Below are 18625 nucleotides of genomic sequence, written 5' to 3'. Positions count from 1 at the left end.
GTGAATACTAGTTTGGCTACTGAAAAGCGGAAAGTTATAACCTCTAGATACAATGTAATTAAGAGAATAAATACTAATAATTTTTTTTATTTCTCTTTTGAATCATGTGTTTCGAAAATATATTAACGAATCGCAATTTGGACCCTCATTTCAGGTAATCCGACAGAGAATAATGCTCAAGCTTTTACCTGTTCAAATACTAACTGTTTGTCTTTTATTCACGGATTTTGTTAAGTCTGGTGTGCCAATTGGTAAGCTGAATTTTCAGGGCTTTTGTAAAGAAGTTGCCTAATAATCATTTTCCCGAAGCAACTGGCGGGCCTTCAATAATATTGGAAAACAAAGATGCACTGTTAACTTGCGTGGTATCTGAGAACTCTGCCAATAACACAGTAATATGGAAAAAGGGTGATGAAATATTAACTGCTGGCACAGTACGCGTAACAAAGGATCATCGTGTAAGGATTTTGCACGATGAGAGTAAGTAACACAGAAAAAGCTGAATACAAGTAAGTGCCATTTAAATAATGAGAAATCATTATACAGATCCTAACGAACGCAGTATGGAGACGGGTGGGGAAGTCTGGGTCCTCTTGATAAAAAATTTGAAAGCAAGCGATTCGGGGCCGTATATATGTGAGGTTAATTCAGATCCTGTGCTGCGAAGCATACGCATATTAACAGGTATTATCCAGGCATCCAAAAGTATTATAAACATTTAAATGTATTTGTGTTAAAATTATTCTAGTCAAAAGCCTTCCCAGTTCAACGGGAGAGCATTCGAATTCGACTGATACGTCCACTGTCGAGTCTACAGATGTATTTCTTCTACCTCCTCCACTGGATGCGCAGGACAATCGCAGTTTTTGGCGACCAAGTCAAGTGCCACCTTTAATAACACATGATTTTACGGAGTGCTGTGAGCGTGCCAATGTGTCAAGTCAATGCATGGGCTTTTGCAATGTCCATAACATTTTGGATGGGACAACGGGCATCGATCCCGAAGCCTGTGAGAGGGATTTCCCTAGTATAGTGCGCTGCATGGCCGATGGCAGGAACCATGTGCCATGCTGTGTGGAAAAAACAGATCCCAGATTTGTGTCAAGATATGTGTCGCGGAGAGTATACACCCTTTACAGATAAGCTGAAGACGCGAGTATCCTGTGTTCAGCACACTTTAAGTGGTTTGAAATGTATACTGAAAGGGGTGCAGTTTATCCCAAGCATGCCCACCCTGCTGACCATCGACCATGTGAGTGAGACCAAAGTAAATGTTAGTTGGGAACGGCCGGAGAAATTAAGTGATCGTGTCAATAGTTATACTGTAAATCTCACAACTTTGCACAGCTTCGACGAAGATGAGCTAAGCGGCGAAGTGATACATAAAACTTCTTTATATCCCGCAGAAACGTCTACACTGTATAGTGTTTTGCCAAATCAAACTTCTCTGGCTCTTACGAGTCTAAAACCCCTTACAATGTACGCCGTTATTGTGACGGCGGTCAATGAATTTGGCTCGAGCTTACCTAGTGAGCGATTGCGTTTTTTCACTCACACATCTGCATCGGCTACCGAATCACAAGCAGGCAACACAAATAAACAAACAATGCCAGAGTTGCCGGACATTCGAACCTGTTGTGAGTCCAAGGGAATGACTCATCGCATGTGTCTGGACAAGATGTGCGATCCACAAAAAACCGATTTGGCCACACTGCCAGACTTTATGGTATGTGCTCCTTGGTCTAATATTACATTCACATGTTTGGCCAACGACATGGATCATACAAATTGCTGTCGTGCTCGTGGAATACCTTCGGCATGCTTCCCGCTCTGTGAGGGAAAGTTGACATCATTAGATTTCAGTTTGTTTAAGTAAGTACAATTGTATTTGAAGTATGTCTACGTCATTTTTATACCCTTGCAGAGGGTATTATAAAATTGGACAGATGTTTGTAGCGCACAGAATAAGATGTTTAAGACCCCATAGCTACATAGCTATAGTTTACAACTAAAAAATATTAACATATTTGAGTATTTTCCTCAAGAGACGAATACTTTTGTGGGATTACATTTTTGCGATTTTTTTGTTTTATTATGAAAAAAATTTAAAATATTGAACTTTTAAATAAAATTAAGTTAAATTGAGTTAGATAAATATTTTATTTACCCCATCCTGTGAAAAACGATTGAATTTATTATTGAATATCCTGCAAAAACGTGCATAAATACAGGGGAACCCTAGAGACGAATACTTTTGTGACTGACTGTACATACATGTAAAGACGAGATGGCACACTGATCTGAGATTGCCCCTATTTTCGAGTCGTGTAGCAGCTGAGAGGCAGAGGCATCGAAGAGAGAGAGTCTAAGGGCAGTCGTCGTCGAGAACGGGCAAGAGATAAACGGGTTACGAGAGCGTTCGGCAGTTATGAAATCAATTATTATTCTAAAAGAAATATGTACTACACCTCAATTTAAACATTTCAGTTAATATTATTATGTACAATAAACTATTACAAATATAATGTTAACCTCACATTTGGGGGCTCGCCGGTTTTGTGTGTGTTAGTGCATGTGTAATGTGGAGAAAGTTCTTAGAAAAATGTAAATGCGGTTGTGCTGGAATTTAAAAAAAAAAAAAACAATAAAGTTGCGGTTGATTTTGTAAAAGTTGGTACAAAACATCCAAATAAAAGTTGTACAGTTGTGAAAATTCCAGTAGTGCGCGGTAGCTTTTCTAAGAAATCGTTCTCGAACAGTCGATCAGTCGGCGCCACGAAGTCGCGAAAAACCGAAATGTCGCCACCATTGCGCACACCAGCGAAGTCGAAAAACGAAAAGAAGATTGTTGAAAAGAAGACCTTGAACGAAACGTTCGGTTTAGTGGAAGATGAAGAATCGATAAAAAATAATATGGAAGTGAAAGAAGTTAGTGACGTAGAAAAAAAGTGATCCCAGAGATCTAGATATAAAGATGCAACAGTTAATAAAAATGTTTTCTCTTAAAATCGAAGCAGATGAGAGAAAGTATGCAGAAGTCAAAATAAACCCTGAGCATTTCGAAAAAGTTGTATGTGTGTTTGACGGTTACAATGTACCGGTAGAGAAATGGTTTGAGAACTTTGAACAGAATGCCGAAGCTTACGAGCTCACAGACAAGCAGATGTATGTGCAAGCGAGAAATAAAATGAGTGGTGCGGCACAGTTATATCTCGAGACAGAAACAGTCAGTGATTTTCAGAGTTTGAGACAAATGTTGTGTTGTGAGTTCGAGTCAAATTTGAGTAGCGCCGACCTACATCAACAGCTACGCGATCGTAAAATGCACAGTGGTGAATCGTTTCACGAATATATGCTGAATATGAGAAAAATTGCTAGTGCTGGAAAAATCGAAGACGCGGCGGTTATACGGTACATAGTTGATGGGCTTAATATTAAAAGCGAGTTCAAGTTCTCAATGTACAATTGCAAATCGCTAAAAGAATTAAAAGAGCAATATGGTGTATTCGAGCATGTAAAAAATTTGATAATATTGAGAAAAACAATCGAAAAATCACGTCCATTGCAAAAGTGGAAAACATTAAAAAGAAAGAATATTGTTTTAATTGCGGTTCCAGTGAGCACAAGCGTAAAGACTGTAATAGCGCGGATAGAAAATGTTTTAGTTGTAATGAAAGTGGACATATTTCAACTAATTGCCCCAGAAAGTTATCAGCTGTTCGTAAAATAAATATACAAAAACGCGTCAAGTCGGTGTCGTTGAATGGCGTAAATGTTGACGGTTTGATCGATACGGGCTCAGATGTCACTATTGTAAAGAACTCTTTTCTAAAATACTTGGGTAAGATTGATTTAAAAGAAAGTTTCTTAATGCTCTGCGGCCTAGGCAAAAGCCAAACAAAAGCAAAAAGCTTTTTCGAGACAGAAGTCATCGTGGATAACCTAAAGACGCAGCAAAAATTCTTGGTAGTGGAGAGCAACACTATGGACTGTGACGTTATTTTGGGATACGACTTTGTGGAGAAGTTTAGAGTATCGATCGATGAGCGTGGATATACATTTCTGAGCCTGGTTGAAGACACCAAATCGCAAGAAGAATATGCTGACAATTGGTACAATGTTTTTGACATCTCATGTAGTTATTCGGCCCCACCGCAATATCAAAAGCAAGTCGAAGCGTTGATACAGGATGCTTGAGAAATTGCAGACAGCAAGCTTTTATACGATTATGGATTTGGAAAATGGATTCTTCCATGTGCCCATAGAGGAATCTAGCAAATCATATACAGCGTTTATTACTAGAGAAGGATTATACGAGTTTAATAGAGCGCCATTTGGATTTCGTAATTCTCCTGCTTCATTCATTCGTTTCGTTAACCACATATTTCAGGATCTGATTAACAAGAATATAATGCAATTATATATGGATGACATTATAGTATATGCTAGGTCAGCAAACGAGTGTCTAAACAAAACCAAATTGGTATTAAAAACTGCAGCAAAGTATGATTTAAAAATAAAATGGGGAAAATGTAGTTTTTTACAAAAACGCATAAGCTTTCTAGGTCACGAAATTGAAGATGGAAAGATTTGGCCCGGTAAAGATAAGACGATGGCGATCAGTCGTTTCGGAATTCCCACAAACGTCAAATCGATTCAGGCATTTCTTGGTTTAACCGGATTCTTTAGAAAGTTTATTCCTCAGTATGCGCAGATAGCAAGACCTCTTACCAAGTTGCTGAAAAAGATGTTAAGTTTATTATGGGTCCAAGCGAGCTTCAGGCGTTGCAGCAATTGAAGACGGCGATAATAAACGAACCAGTGTTACACCTCTATTCTCGCGAGGCACCAACCGAGTTGCACACGGATGCTTCAAAAGACGGATTTGGAGCAGTACTACTTCAGCTATTTGACAACAATTTACATCCGATTTATTTTTGAAGTAAGAAAGCATCTGAAGCAGATTCGAAGAGGCATAGCTACATTCTTGAAGTCAAGGCAGCATATATGGCGTTAAAAAATTTCGACATTATTTGCTAGGGATCCCGGTGAAATTGGTGACAGACTGCATTGCATTTAAGCAAACTACGTCAAAGCTGGACATCCCAAGGGAGGTTGCGCAATCGATATTGTATTTACAAGATTTCAATTTGAACGTGGAGCACCGATCAGCAGTTAAGATGCAGCACGTGGACTGTTTAAGCCGTTACCCGCAGTCGTGCTTAGTAGTAAAAGATGAAATAACAGCGCGTTTAAAGAAGGCACAGCAGACAGATGATCATATTATCGCGATTATAGAGTTACTAAAGCAGCAACCATATAAAAGCTTCAACGTGAAAGGTAGTTTGCTATTCAAAGAAGTTGAAGGTAATGAGTTATTGGTTGTACCAAAGCTAATGGAACGTGAGATAATACAACGATCGCACGAGGTTGGACATTTTTCGACGCGCAAGACAATGCACGCTATCGACCAACAGTACTGGATACCGCATTTGGAAAGTAAAGTATCAAGATTGGTTGCAAACTGCATAAAATGTATAGTTCATAATAAACAGCTGGGTAAATAAGAAGAATATTTGCATTGTATAACCAAAGGAGACACACCGCTACATACTTTACATTTGGATCATCTAGGACCCATGGACAGCACCTCCAAGCAGTACAAATTCATTTTGGCAATGGTAGATGGTTTTTCGAAATTTGTATGGTTGTTTCCAACGAAGTCCACAGGTCAGGAAGAAGTAATTAAATGACTCAACGAATGGACAGACATTTTTGGGTTTTTGCGAGAGGATCATAAGTGACAGAGGGGTGGCCTTCACATTAAACGCTTTTAAAGAATTCCTTCGATCAAACGATGTAGAGCATGTACTGTCAACCACAGGAGTAGCAAGGGGCAATGGCCAAATCGAACGAGTTAACCGTTGTATCCTGTCTATTATCGGAAAAATATCAGCAGATGAACCCACGAAATGTTATAAAGCGGTTTCTCAAGTACAGAAGGCTATTAATACAACGATGCATTCTTCAACGAAAATATCACCTTTTGAAGTCCTGTTTGGAACGAGAATGCGTAACCATATAGATGACCGTTTGCTGGATATATTAGAGGAGGAACAATTAGATCAGTTCAACGACGAGCGTCAAAAGCTAAGACAAGAGGCTAAGATTAATATAGAGAAGGTGCAGGCGACTTACAAGAGGAACTATGATAAGAACAGGAAAGGCGAAGCTATCTACCAAGTTGGCGATTTGGTAGCTATAAAGAGAACGCGGTTTGTAGCGGGCCGTAAATTGGCAAGTCAGTTTTTGGGACCCTATGAAGTGATCAAAGCTAAGCGCAACGGCCGGTACGATGTAAAGAAAGCGACCAATGGTGAAGGGCCAAGGATGACAACTACGAGCGTGGACTATATGAGACTTTGGCGATATGTGGCTGAGAACGACGAGTTGCTGTCTTCTGAGTCAGAAGACGATTATCAGGAGGGCCGAGTGTAAAGACGAGATGGGCACACTGATCTGAGATTGCCCCTATTTTCGAGTCGTGTAGCAGCTGAGAGGCAGAGGCATCGAAGAGAGAGAGTCTAAGGGCAGTCGTCGTCGAGAACGGGCAAGAGATAAACGGGTTACGAGAGCGTTCGGCAGTTATGAAATCAATTATTATTCTAAAAGAAATATGTACTACACCTCAATTTAAACATTTCAGTTAATATTATTATGTACAATAAACTATTACAAATATAATGTTAACCTCACATACATTTATATGCACTTGCTTGAGTGCGTATGTTGTTTACACTGAGCAATAAGATTGACAAAATTTTGCGTCAAATCAAGAAAACGAGTACAGCTGATAATCTGATGCATGAAAAAGATAGATAAACCAAAGCAGCGATCAAATTTGTCATGTGTGTTCTCTCAAGAAAACGAAATAGATCTGCTTGCGTCGAAATGCTGAACAAAACTAAATCCACCCTCATGCTCTTGAGATTTTTGTGTGAGGGCTTCGGCAGCCGTTCGGGTACATGCATTAGAGGTGCCGACCGTGCTCGTCCCCCGTGGGATATGAGTGCCGGGCCCTGCCATAAAGTATATATATTCTTGATCAGCATGAGAAGCTGAGTCGATAAAGCCATGTCCGTCTGTCCGCCGATATAGCCATGTCTGTCTGCTGCATGTGTGCAATGCATTGGTCGTCAACAGAGCACATGCATATACACACAGGCGGAACGCTAGACAAACTGTATGTATATGCGTCGTTGCTTTGATTAGGGAATGGAAAGAATGAGAATGAGAAGAAAAAGTTGTAGTGAAAAGAGTAATAATGTTTTGTTAGTGTATTGATGAATTGAGTTCCAGAAAACAAATTTTGAACATGTAGAAATATTATTGGCAAGGACTGCAAGGGTATGTAAACTTCGGCATATCCAAAGTTACCTTCTTTGATATTTTTTTCTTTATTTTCCTTACAACTCATTAATGTTGTAACAGTTTTGTAGGGAATGCCTACCCTTAATTGTCTCATGCCAATTACTACTGTCTGGTTCTTTTAATTATTTTTACAGATGCCTTCGCTTTATGTCTGAATACAGTAGTTGTCTATTCCAAGGCTATGGGGTTCTAGCAGATCCACCATCTAAACTGCGTACAGTGGCCAAAACGGACAATTTCGTAATACTGGATTGGAATAATCCCAAGCGTTTGGCCGATACGGTCATTACATATCACGTGAAATTTCGTCGACTTGGTGTAGGCGATGACTACCTGACTGTGGAGAAGGTATCCAAAACTAGTTAACCCTCTCTAAGCACATTGTTTGGCTAATTCATTAAGCGTTTTGCAGCACCAACCTCCGCTTATACTTGAAGGGCTCGACGCGGATGTCTACTACGAGTTCTATGTAGTCTCAATTAATACGTATGGCAAGAGTGAGCCATCGCCGCGCCTGATAACACGCACACAACCAGCTGAGCAAATGCAATCCCAGCCATCCAAATACAACATGACAACATGTTGCCAGGCATCAGGTCTTTTACCACAATGTGCCCCTCTCTGTTCATACAACATTCGGCTGTCGGACATTGAGCGTCTGGGTCCGGCATGTCGAGCACAAATGCGTAAGTAAGAGGTGGCCTGTTGTTCGTTACCTACGCCTCCTTTTTTATCCGCCTAGTGCGACTTCTGCTACTCCAGCCGCCCATACAAAACTCTAATTAGTGTCGGCGGCAGTCGAGCTGGGTCTATTGTATTTCTACTCCTAATAGCATATTTTCCCTTTTCCTGTGTTTTGTTCAGTTTAGTTTCGTTGTTGCTAATTTAATGAGGTTGTGTTTGCTGACGTTTCTGAATACAAAATGCCATTCGGCAAACGGCTACTAATGAAAGTTTTTAAGTTATGCAAATAATTATTAGTCGATGAGTCAAAATATACCTTAGTTGCTAGACATTTAATGTTGTTCGCAGGAAGAGCAAATTCAAATGTCAAGGAATATCTGTTTCGATACTTGGATTTCAATAAGAAATCAAATTTTAGGTCCCTAGGTCAGTTAAAGTACACTCCGAAAAGCGGTCCTGAATCGTGCAATTAACCTAATTGGCTACCACAAAATGGGATGGAATGAAAGAGAAACGGCCGGCCATCATCAATTAAATTATAGAACACGTTTATTTGTCTTTAACATGATGACTGTGTTCAATATCCAAAAAGATTACTCAGCAACTTTGCCCATGTGATAAGAAATCTTCGATAATTTCCGGCAAATTGACACAAGTTGCCAACTCATGGTTGTAAGCTCTCTTAAAAAGAAATGCAAAATCCTTTAAATTTAGGTCAACCTTTTGAATTAGAGCATTTGGGAAATAAGTGGAGTCGAACAACTTAAATGAGGAATTATCTTTAAGGAATATTGATGAGCAGATGATCTAGAATTGAAACAATGTCAGTTTATGGAAATTCTAACTATTTTGTCTCGACTTAGCTATCCTGGCACGTTGTGCAGCCGGTGGCCGGGATCACAGTCCTTGCTGCAGTCGACGCGGTGTCATTAACGCCTGTATGCCACTCTGTCGTGGCGTCATGCCGCTTGCGTTGACCACAAAATCGGCCACTGCGGCAGCTGCAGCTTCAACAAACAGTGGAACCGTGGTAGCAGGTGCTGCAACGGTATCATCAAAGTCAACATCGTCATCAGCAGCGCCGCCAACATCAGGGAGTAACTACATGCCCGATTGCTTATCATATGCCGGCAACATTCTGCAATGCTTTGAGGAAGGTAAGTGAGCATTAAGTGGACTAGTTATGCAGATAGCTGTCAGTCCTTGTCCTCGGATATCGAATAGGCTATGTGTATGCATTCCATAGACGAATGCCCTTTCACCCCGACTTCTTATCTTGCTTCGTGTTGTTTTAATGACACCTGAATTTCCAATATCTATTCGAGTCTGATGACTGTTAAACCTTTGAACCTATGATTTTGTACGGAAATCACATTTAACACAAAATGCACAAAATTTAACCGTTTAGCAAGAGCTACATACTTATATACATATGTGCGTACAGCCATATGCGTGTATTGGTACTGTACCTCGTTTGTGTTTACAGCTAATTCTGTTTGTTTAATTGCGTATCTGTTCAACGTTGAGCTTACCCATACGGATGCGTTTGCGTATACGTATGCCAATACGTATACGCCTGGTTGCACGTCACTGTGCGTTAAATTATTTGGTCAGAGCCTTCTGTTGGGCTTAACCCACAAAATGGGCAGACAAAACCAATATTGGTCAATTAAAGTTGTTTTATAAAACAAAGTCCCCCGACTCTCTCATAGGCACCCAAAATATTCCTGGACCACCTGAAGATGTGCATGCGACGTTTGTGAACCAAACTACCATCAGTTTGGTCTGGTCGCAGCCCGATGTGGATAATTACTCAACGGGATTCAGCATGTCTTCACCGCCGGACTTGGTTACTGGCGATGAGCTGGCTGCAGTAGCTGGTGATGTTGCAACTCCCCGGAGTGCGGATGTGGAAAAAGAGATGACATCATCAGAGTATACCACCCCAAGTCCTGCTGATGATATTGATTTTATTGTACAATACGGGAAAGTCAATGACATGACCATGTATGAGACAGTTGCCAAATTGGAAAATGTAAGTATCTAAGTTAGCAATACAATAGAAATCAAAAACATTTGCCTGTCTCTTCTTTGTACCTGCTCCTGAGATCTGACAATGGGGCAGCGCGCTTCATTTGAATATGGGCCAGCAGGTGGTACTTATTACAAATTTTTGCCTTTTGGGCAAATGTCTAAGTGTAAATATGGGTATTTCGGCCGAAATGTCAAGCTAGACTAAAAAATTTAAATTGTGCTAAGCTCTTTTCATTACCCTTGCAAAAAGACTATTTTAATTTTAGTCAGAAGTGTGCAACGGATAGAAGGAAACATCTTCAACAAAACAAAGTATAAATGTTCTTGATCAGTACGACGAGTCGAGTTAATATAGCCACGTCGGTCTGTCCGTTTTCCTGTGGGCTTCTTAATATACACATCAGTTGTTGTTGGATATTTCGAATTCATACAAACAGAAAAAACACTAACAGTGAAATTTACACAGTACGGGGAGAGAAAGCGAATATAGTAATAAACTAAAAAAACCAGATGACCCGGGCTATATGATATAGTCACCCCATCTTGGTTAACTTTAGCACAGTCAATTATATCTATGTTAAACTGACAAATGTTTAATTTTAAAGCAATAGCGTTCAAAGTAACGAAGTTATTTACAAAAGTCACTGTTTTCAATCGATCGTTCCTATGGGAGCTATATGATATAGTCACCCGATCTTGATCAAATTTGGCATAAGATGAAATCATATGTATAAGTATTAAAGTCACCAATATGTATGTATGTATCAGGTAGAAGATGGCTTTTCCGACCCCCTAGAGTATCAATATTCTTGATATTTGTTCTTGATGTTCAGCTGCGACTGGTTTCAGCCAAGTGAGCCAAGTGAGCCGTCAGTCCAATGTGAGACCCAGATATTTTGCGGAGGTGGTTTGTGGGCTTACCTTACCCTTGTTCTTTCTGAGTGTGATCATCAACTTAGATATCAGTTGTCAGGGATTAGTAGGTACCCCATCGGGCACAGAATGAGTAACGAACCCAGCACACTTTCTTGTGGATTTCCAATTGCAACCGCTCTAATAAATGATTCCAAAGACTCTATTTTGATGTAAAATATTCTGTGGTTCAGTAGCTTTTTGATCAGTAGATAACTAGTGGAATAGGGTGTTGATCACCGTACATACTACACAGGCCTACGAACCAGACTACGTATAACTTAGATTTTTGCAAACATATTTGAAAATTCGATATTTTGTGCGATAATTTCCACTAACATTATATAAAAACCGCCTAAAATGAGAGCCGATACTCTGATGTAGGAAAAAGATGCCGCTCTTTTTCCATTCCAAGCCCTTTTTATGTGTCCAAATTTCAGTGATAAGCACGCAGAACTGATCTTATTGAAATTATGGGATATGATTGTTTACATTAAAAACTGTCCGGATGATATTCATACTGCATCATACCGAGCTTATAGATAACTTAAATACTACTGAAAGGCAACTGTTAATCGTTAATCGTGGGGGACAGATTCTCATGCCAATCAAAAATTTCATAGCACTCTCTTTAAAAAGGGTACGGACAAGTGTCATGAAAATCAGAGAGTCATACATGGACAGCTTTTTTTGTCAGAATCCAATGCGAAATTCAACAGCTGAAATAATACAGAATATTTCAGCGATGGAAATTCAATATTTCTTTGAAAATTTTATGCACCAGTTAATATTAATTGGTATGCCCATAAAATGTGAAGCTCGAAGCTTTCAAAAATGAAATATTTTTGCGAATATTTATTTCTGGTGTCCTGTCAATGCTAATCCAATTTAAAGCAATAATCTTTGATATCTGTCTAAAACATCAGCTTAGAGGGTGGGAGGTGACAGAATGTGCTGTACATACGGACAGAGTTCGTTAGAAGAGAAAGGAACTATGACTATAGTTGTGGATAAAGTTTTCAACGCCTCGTCTGGCAGTCACAAAAATGATGATTCGATGCTCCATGGTGGGTAGCGTCATATGCAATGAAAACGTGACCATAAACTAGTAAATATTGCTGCCGACCCAAAAAACCCACAACCAAACTTGGTTGTTGCTGTTTGCCATTGGTATTGTTGTAGTTATTGGCTCGCCGGTTGCTGATGATATTTTTGTTGTTGTTGTTGTTGTAGTTGTAGTTGTTGTTGTCACACATTAACACGCTTCAATGGCAGTTGGGCCGGCTGATGTTTGTGCTGCTGCACTGCACCAGCCATGGCCATCAACAATGCTATTGGCCTCAAAAAAACTTGCAAATGTTAAACAAAATGAAGTAAGTGAGTCGTCTCACCGACTTCAATATACCATGCACCAAGTGAAACAACTGCCAAAAATCTGTAAATCTATATAAAATTCGTTTACCAATCAGATGCTATCGAACTCATTCTTATAACCTCACAAGCACTGTAGTGCCGTCGGCGCTTAACGTCCGATTCCGCTCTTATGGCCCACCTAGCAAAAAACGTTTATAAGCATAACTTGGCTATATTCAGTCTGATTAATAGAATTTATTGATAGAATTACAATACAATAATAGTGCCCCAAATTTGTTTGCGAATATATGTACCTACCTATTTACCCATGTTTGCATGGTATGAAAAAAACAACGAGGCCCTGGGGCCGGGGTCCGGGCTAACTTTGGTCGCTCTGAAAATTGTATACCCTTGCATCTTAATGTGTGTATGAAATAATCTTTTTATTTTGATCAAAATCGTCGCAGTTACAGACTATTACAAATGTGAAAAAATTTTACTGATTAAACTTCTGCTTCGTCTCTGATCCCATTTGCCTTTCTCGATGTAGGAGTGCAATTTGACATGGTTATGTGGAATAAGTGGTTAATGGTTAAATTTTAAACTCTGTTTCTTCTTGATCAGCACGACGAGACGAGTTCAAATAGCCATGTCCGCCCGTCCGTCCGTCTGGATCAACGCAAACTCCTCCTAGACCGTAAGAGCTACAGAGCTTGCACGTAGGCTTGTATATACTGCAGGGGTTGTATATTTCGGATTCAGCCGGATCGGACCACTATATCATACAATACAATATACAAACCCCAAAGTCACGAACAGTGACTTTTCTTAATAACTTCGTTAATTTCTGTGCTATTATTTGAAACTTAATATTAGAGAGTTTATTACGCCTATTAACTACAGTGCCAAATTTAATCAAGATCGGGTGACTATATCATATAGCTCCCATAGGAACGATCGGTCGAAAACAGTGATTTTTGTAAATAACTTCGTTACTTTTAACGCGATTGCTTTCAAATTAAACATTTGTTAGTTTAATATATTTCTTAATGACTGTGCCAAATTTGATAAAGATCGGGTGACTATATCATATAGCTCCCATTGGAACGATCGGTGAAAAACAGTGACTATGATCAATATCTTCGTTATTTCCTGTAGGCCTGACTGTAGGCCATTCTTTCGCAAGCAGGAAAGGAAAGGAAGGAAAGAGTTACAAAAAAAGTTGCAAGGGTATACAAACTTTGACGCGGTCGAAGTTAGCGCGGCCATCTGATTTTATATTTCTTTATAAAGTTTGGTAGACTAAAAGTTCTTTCTATGCATCTATCAGTCAGAGAAAATGTAGTTACATATGTATATTTTTTCGATCTAACCATTTAAGCATCATATAGATTAGATCATCAAATACTATAATAACAAGAGCCAAATACAAATACATTTTATACAATTGTAAATATTTAACAAAAAGTGTCCAAGGAGGAACTGGGTTCGAATCCCAGGATAGTGTATGGATGTAGTTTTCCTCTGAACCGAAGGTCATATTTACAATTATAGGCTAAAGCACTTAATCAAGTTTGTCACAGCCGTTTATAGGTATAAGAAACTCAAAAATATTAAACTTCATGACAATGATCAATAACTTTGTTACTTTTAATACGATTGTAGTACAAAATTTTCAACTTTATACATATGTATATCTATTAATAACTGTGCTTAATATGATAAAAAATCAGATTCCATAAAGCTTAAGATTGTAGGTTGTTCTTTAGCGAGGATTAGACTGCAAGATAAAACTTTTTCCACTTTGACGGCTTTAGGTTAGGAAAGAGTCGCCCAATCTTGAGACAGTCGTTTATAGGTATAATATACAATAGCTCAAAAAATAACGAAGTTATTGAGAAAAGTCAAAATTTCAGCGCTGAATTTTAAAAGGTCTTGAAGAACGGACAGACATGGTTATATGAGCTAGTATCGCCGAAATAATCACTAATATGTATGTACATATATGTACCTTATATGGTCATTCCACGAATGTTTTACAAATGCGGTAATTTCGAAAACTAACCTATTTTGGAAGCTTCGCAGTAGTATCGAATCCTTGTGGCCTAGCCAAAGATCGAAATTGTGAAACAGAGTAGCCAAAATGTATGTACCAGACAGATAAAACCTTCTCCAACTTCATAAAGGGTATATATTCTTGATCAGCATAAACAGCCAAATCGGTGTAGCTATCGAATTAGTTTTGTTAAGTTCTATCGCTTTACCAAAGTTAATTGAACTCAGACTACAAATGAAGCAAGTAAGTCGACTCGTCGACTTGGGTATACCATACACCGGGTGAAACAAATATTTCAAATTTCGAAAACCAAATGTAAATTGTTTTTACATGTTTCATAGTATGTGCTATCTCGCTCACTCTACGAACACACGAGCACTCTAGCGCCGCTACTAGCCAACGGCCAATTCTGGCCTTGTGGACCGCTTAGTAAAATACGTTCATACTCATATTTTGCATGTTTCTAGTCCGATTTCAATAAAATTTGGTAGTTTTGTAGAAATAGATAAGAATAATTAGTCTGCCGAATTTGAATGCGATAGTCAAAAAACTACAGGAGGAAATCGGTTTTTTCTTAATTATGGAGGCGGAAGTGGGCGTGGCAAAATATGAAAATATATATACTCTGCGCGCATACTAAGCCAGTATACATACTAAATTTGGTGACTTTAGCTTTGTTCGTTTTTGATAAAATTAGTTTTGTTTAATTTGCGGGGGCGGAAGTGGGCGTGGCAAAATTTTTAAATAGCCAGTTTCTGCGCGTCTATTAAACTAGTCTGCATACCAAATTTGATGTCGGTAGCTGTCATAGTTTTTAAGGAAATCACTTTTATGTAAATTCCGGGGGCGTAAGGGGGCGTGGCAAAAAGTTTAAACAATTAGTTTCTGCGCGCTAACTAAACGAGTATATAAACCAAATTTGATGTCTCTATCTATTATACTTTTTAAGAAAAACAGTTTTATGTGATTCCTGGGGGCGTAAGGGGGCGTGGCAAAAAGTTTGAACAATTAATTTCTGCGCGCTAACTAACCGGGTATACAAACTAAATTTGATGTCTCTAGCTGTTATACTTTTTAAGAAAAATAGTTTTATGTGATTCCTGGGGGCGTAAGGAGGCGTGGCCGAAATTCCAATTAACTCTATATATGTACATAATACACGAGTATACATACCAAATTTGGTGGCTCTAGCTCTTATAGTCTCCGAGATCTGCGTGTTCATACGGACGGACGGACGGACGGACGGACGGACGGAGAGACGGACATGGCTAGATCGACTCGGCTGTTCATCCTGATCAAGAATATATATACTTTATAGGGTCGGAGAAGCTTCCTTCTGCCTGTTACATACATTTTGGCGACTTTAATATACCATTTCACCCTATGGGTGTATGGTATAAAAATTTAGTCTGTTCGTATAAACGTATTTTACCATACCTTATAAGGACTTAGTCATAAGCTCTTGGCGGCGCTAGAGTGCTACTTGGGCTTGTAAGTGCGAGCTAGACAGCATACGACTGGTATGAAGCAATTTAACAAACATGCCTTCATTTACCTACCTATATATTCTTATATATACCTACATTTGGTTTACGCAATTGAAAATAATGGTTCCAGTTGGTACATGGTATACCGAAGTCGGCGAGGTATTTGGAAAATATGAATTATCTTCCGTAATTTTTCACCTTCTGCAATTAATTAACACAATTACCTTGACATCCTTAAATTTGATATTAATATCCAGCAACATGCCAGATTTAAACAAAAACGGACCAGAAATTGGCAAGTGGAGACACCAATTTCACGGCCAAGTTAAAAAAAATCTTCCGTAACGTCATACTGGAATCGCCCAAACATACATATTTAAGTTCCTCAGATAAATTACACAGACAATTATAGCTTTGATAGTATCGTTTAAGAAATGGTTTTTAAATGTCAACTTTAAATGTTGTCAGGGTGAGATTGTCGATAAACTGACGCGTGTGCAAACAAGAGTGGGATGTATGTTATGTTCTGGTGGTGTCAATATTTTTCCGAGCTCTGCATGGGTAAACGAATCTTTGTTTTAAGAATATCCTTTATCAGGAAAACATCTTTTCGCCTGAATCTTTTGCGTTCATGTTTCAAACCAACTGTTTTGGCAGACAACAAAAAAGTCTAATTATAGGTAATTGCCCAATCCAAGCCGAGTAACCATGGAACCTTCTCTATGCGGTCTGGGCCAGTTTCCAAACGATATCCCAGTTTCACCGCTATCCATTTGGTTCCCATGATTGAATCAGTGCCAATAATTTGGCAATTTCTATTCGTCGCCAGATGCACAAGAGGACAACGGCAGTCAAAAGCACATCCGCATCTTTGGGTGTCACCAGCATCAACAAAACACAAACTTTATTTGACTTTACAGGATATTACAGGAACAGAATGTGAAATGCGGACGGAAATAAAGGGGGTTTTGTGGCTTCTTTCAAATGATTTTGTTCGTGCCTTTTTTAATTTTTTTTCTTGTGGTGTTGTTGTCGTTGCTGATATTATTATAGAGCGCAGTAACTTTTGCGATGATTCTTACGGCCGCTGTTGGTTGACAACCAAAAAGAAGCAGAATTTTATTTCTGTTTGTTGGCAGCGACAGGACGAAGCGGTCATAAAAAACTTTTTAATATGAGTCTGCAAACAGTGAAATAAGAGACCAAAGGGGAGAAAAATGGGGCATGGCAGAGACGAGAAGCAAGCCAAAAATTAGACACATTAAATATTCTGATACAGTTCTGTTTTCGGAGTTTCTCAAACCAAAAAGGGGTAACTTGATGGCGATTATGTGCCCTGTCACAAGACAAACGCTAAATGAGCAACTGGGGACTTAGTTTTATGGCCAAACAGTTAGTTTCTCCTCAGCTGGGGATGCCTTTTGAATATTTAGTTGCCATGCTGGCGACCCAACCTCGACCGAGTATTAATTATTCATTTTGATACACTCGAATGGCCCTCGTTTTGCCAATTGTTGCGGTTAATGCAATTATAGGTGAAAAGGGACCCATAATAAAGTGACATCAAAGTTGAAACTAAAGGCTTTTGCGGCTATTAGTGTTGGGTCGAGAGCATAATAAATCGTTTTTCGGTTTAGATTTAATGCGTTTTAGATAAGTTCAAAGAATTCTCTTCGGCTGGAGAAAATTAGTTGTCTAGGAGTGTGTGTGTGTGTGTTTAAGTGGGTGTGTTGTGTTTTCCAATTTATTTGCTAGGGCAAGGTAAATGGTTTCTATTGGATAGTAAATTATAGTTTATCAATTGTGGCTGGCACATTGGTCCCAATCGCCAATTTAACACACACAAAGTGGAAAAATTCATTGAAACAAAGCTCAGTTTTAAAATTACGAATTTAAAGTAAAGTTCTATTAAAGCTCTGTAGTTTCGGTGGTATTTGGAAGTTAGATGCTCTCTCATCGGTTTGTGTTTATGAAATTGGCTGAAAATTCATGTTAGGTTTGTGCAAAGTCAATTCAAAATATGGATAATGAAGGAGAGGACATATAACCTTGAAAAACAAGCGCATTGTTTTGGCCATGTAAAAACAAGTTTGGCCCACAAGTGATGTCTGTTGAACTAAGGTAGAACCTGTGTATAAATGTGTGCTAATAAGTTTCTAACCAGCTTTAATCGTACCATTAACTTAAAGGTGTCAAATAAACCAAGTTCCAACTCGTTAACACACTAATTAGACTTCATTTAGCCAAATGTGGCTGTATTAAATGATATAGTGAGGCCAAGCCACAAGTCGTCTTGAGTAGTGCAAAATGGTACTTTACGATTAAATTTGGTTTAAATTCAATATTAAACAAAAGACGTATTCATGGAAGACAAATGAACATACAAACTAATTAATTAGTATTTGTATATCCTTAAAGGGTCCCTGGCTTATTTTCAACTGATAAAGTATCTAAAAATATGTTGAACGTAGAATAAATCCGAACCGCAAAGCGTTTATTGTTGTTATTTAAGCGACGATGCAAATAAAATAACGTAGTATATATTCTCATTCAATTCGCTTTGTATGACAGATTCACTCATAGTGTACCTCTCAATCACTTAACACAATTTATTGCCCGTTTATTATTAGTCTTGACAAAAACCGATAATTTTCTAGCTCCCACACAC

General features: G+C 38.7%; 1 protein-coding gene across 1 annotated transcript in view; it reads left to right on the top strand.

The window, feature by feature from the left end:
* The window catches only part of LOC137586411 (Ig-like and fibronectin type-III domain-containing protein 2), a 99827-nt gene that overhangs the window by 75666 nt on the left and 5536 nt on the right, over positions 1-18625 (top strand). Inside the window, 9 exon segments of the mRNA XM_068302432.1 lie at positions 155-251; positions 310-480; positions 547-684; positions 749-1080; positions 1082-1872; positions 7566-7779; positions 7844-8117; positions 8979-9272; positions 9828-10150. Coding sequence (XP_068158533.1) covers positions 155-251; positions 310-480; positions 547-684; positions 749-1080; positions 1082-1872; positions 7566-7779; positions 7844-8117; positions 8979-9272; positions 9828-10150 — 2634 coding nt within the window.

This window comes from Drosophila tropicalis, unplaced genomic scaffold (genome assembly GCF_018151085.1).
Source record: "Drosophila tropicalis isolate 14030-0801.00 unplaced genomic scaffold, ASM1815108v1 contig_993, whole genome shotgun sequence".
Classification (NCBI taxonomy): Eukaryota; Metazoa; Arthropoda; class Insecta; order Diptera; family Drosophilidae; genus Drosophila; species Drosophila tropicalis.
Note: the sequence above shows the minus strand (reverse complement) of the source record. Positions and strands in the feature narration are given on the sequence as shown.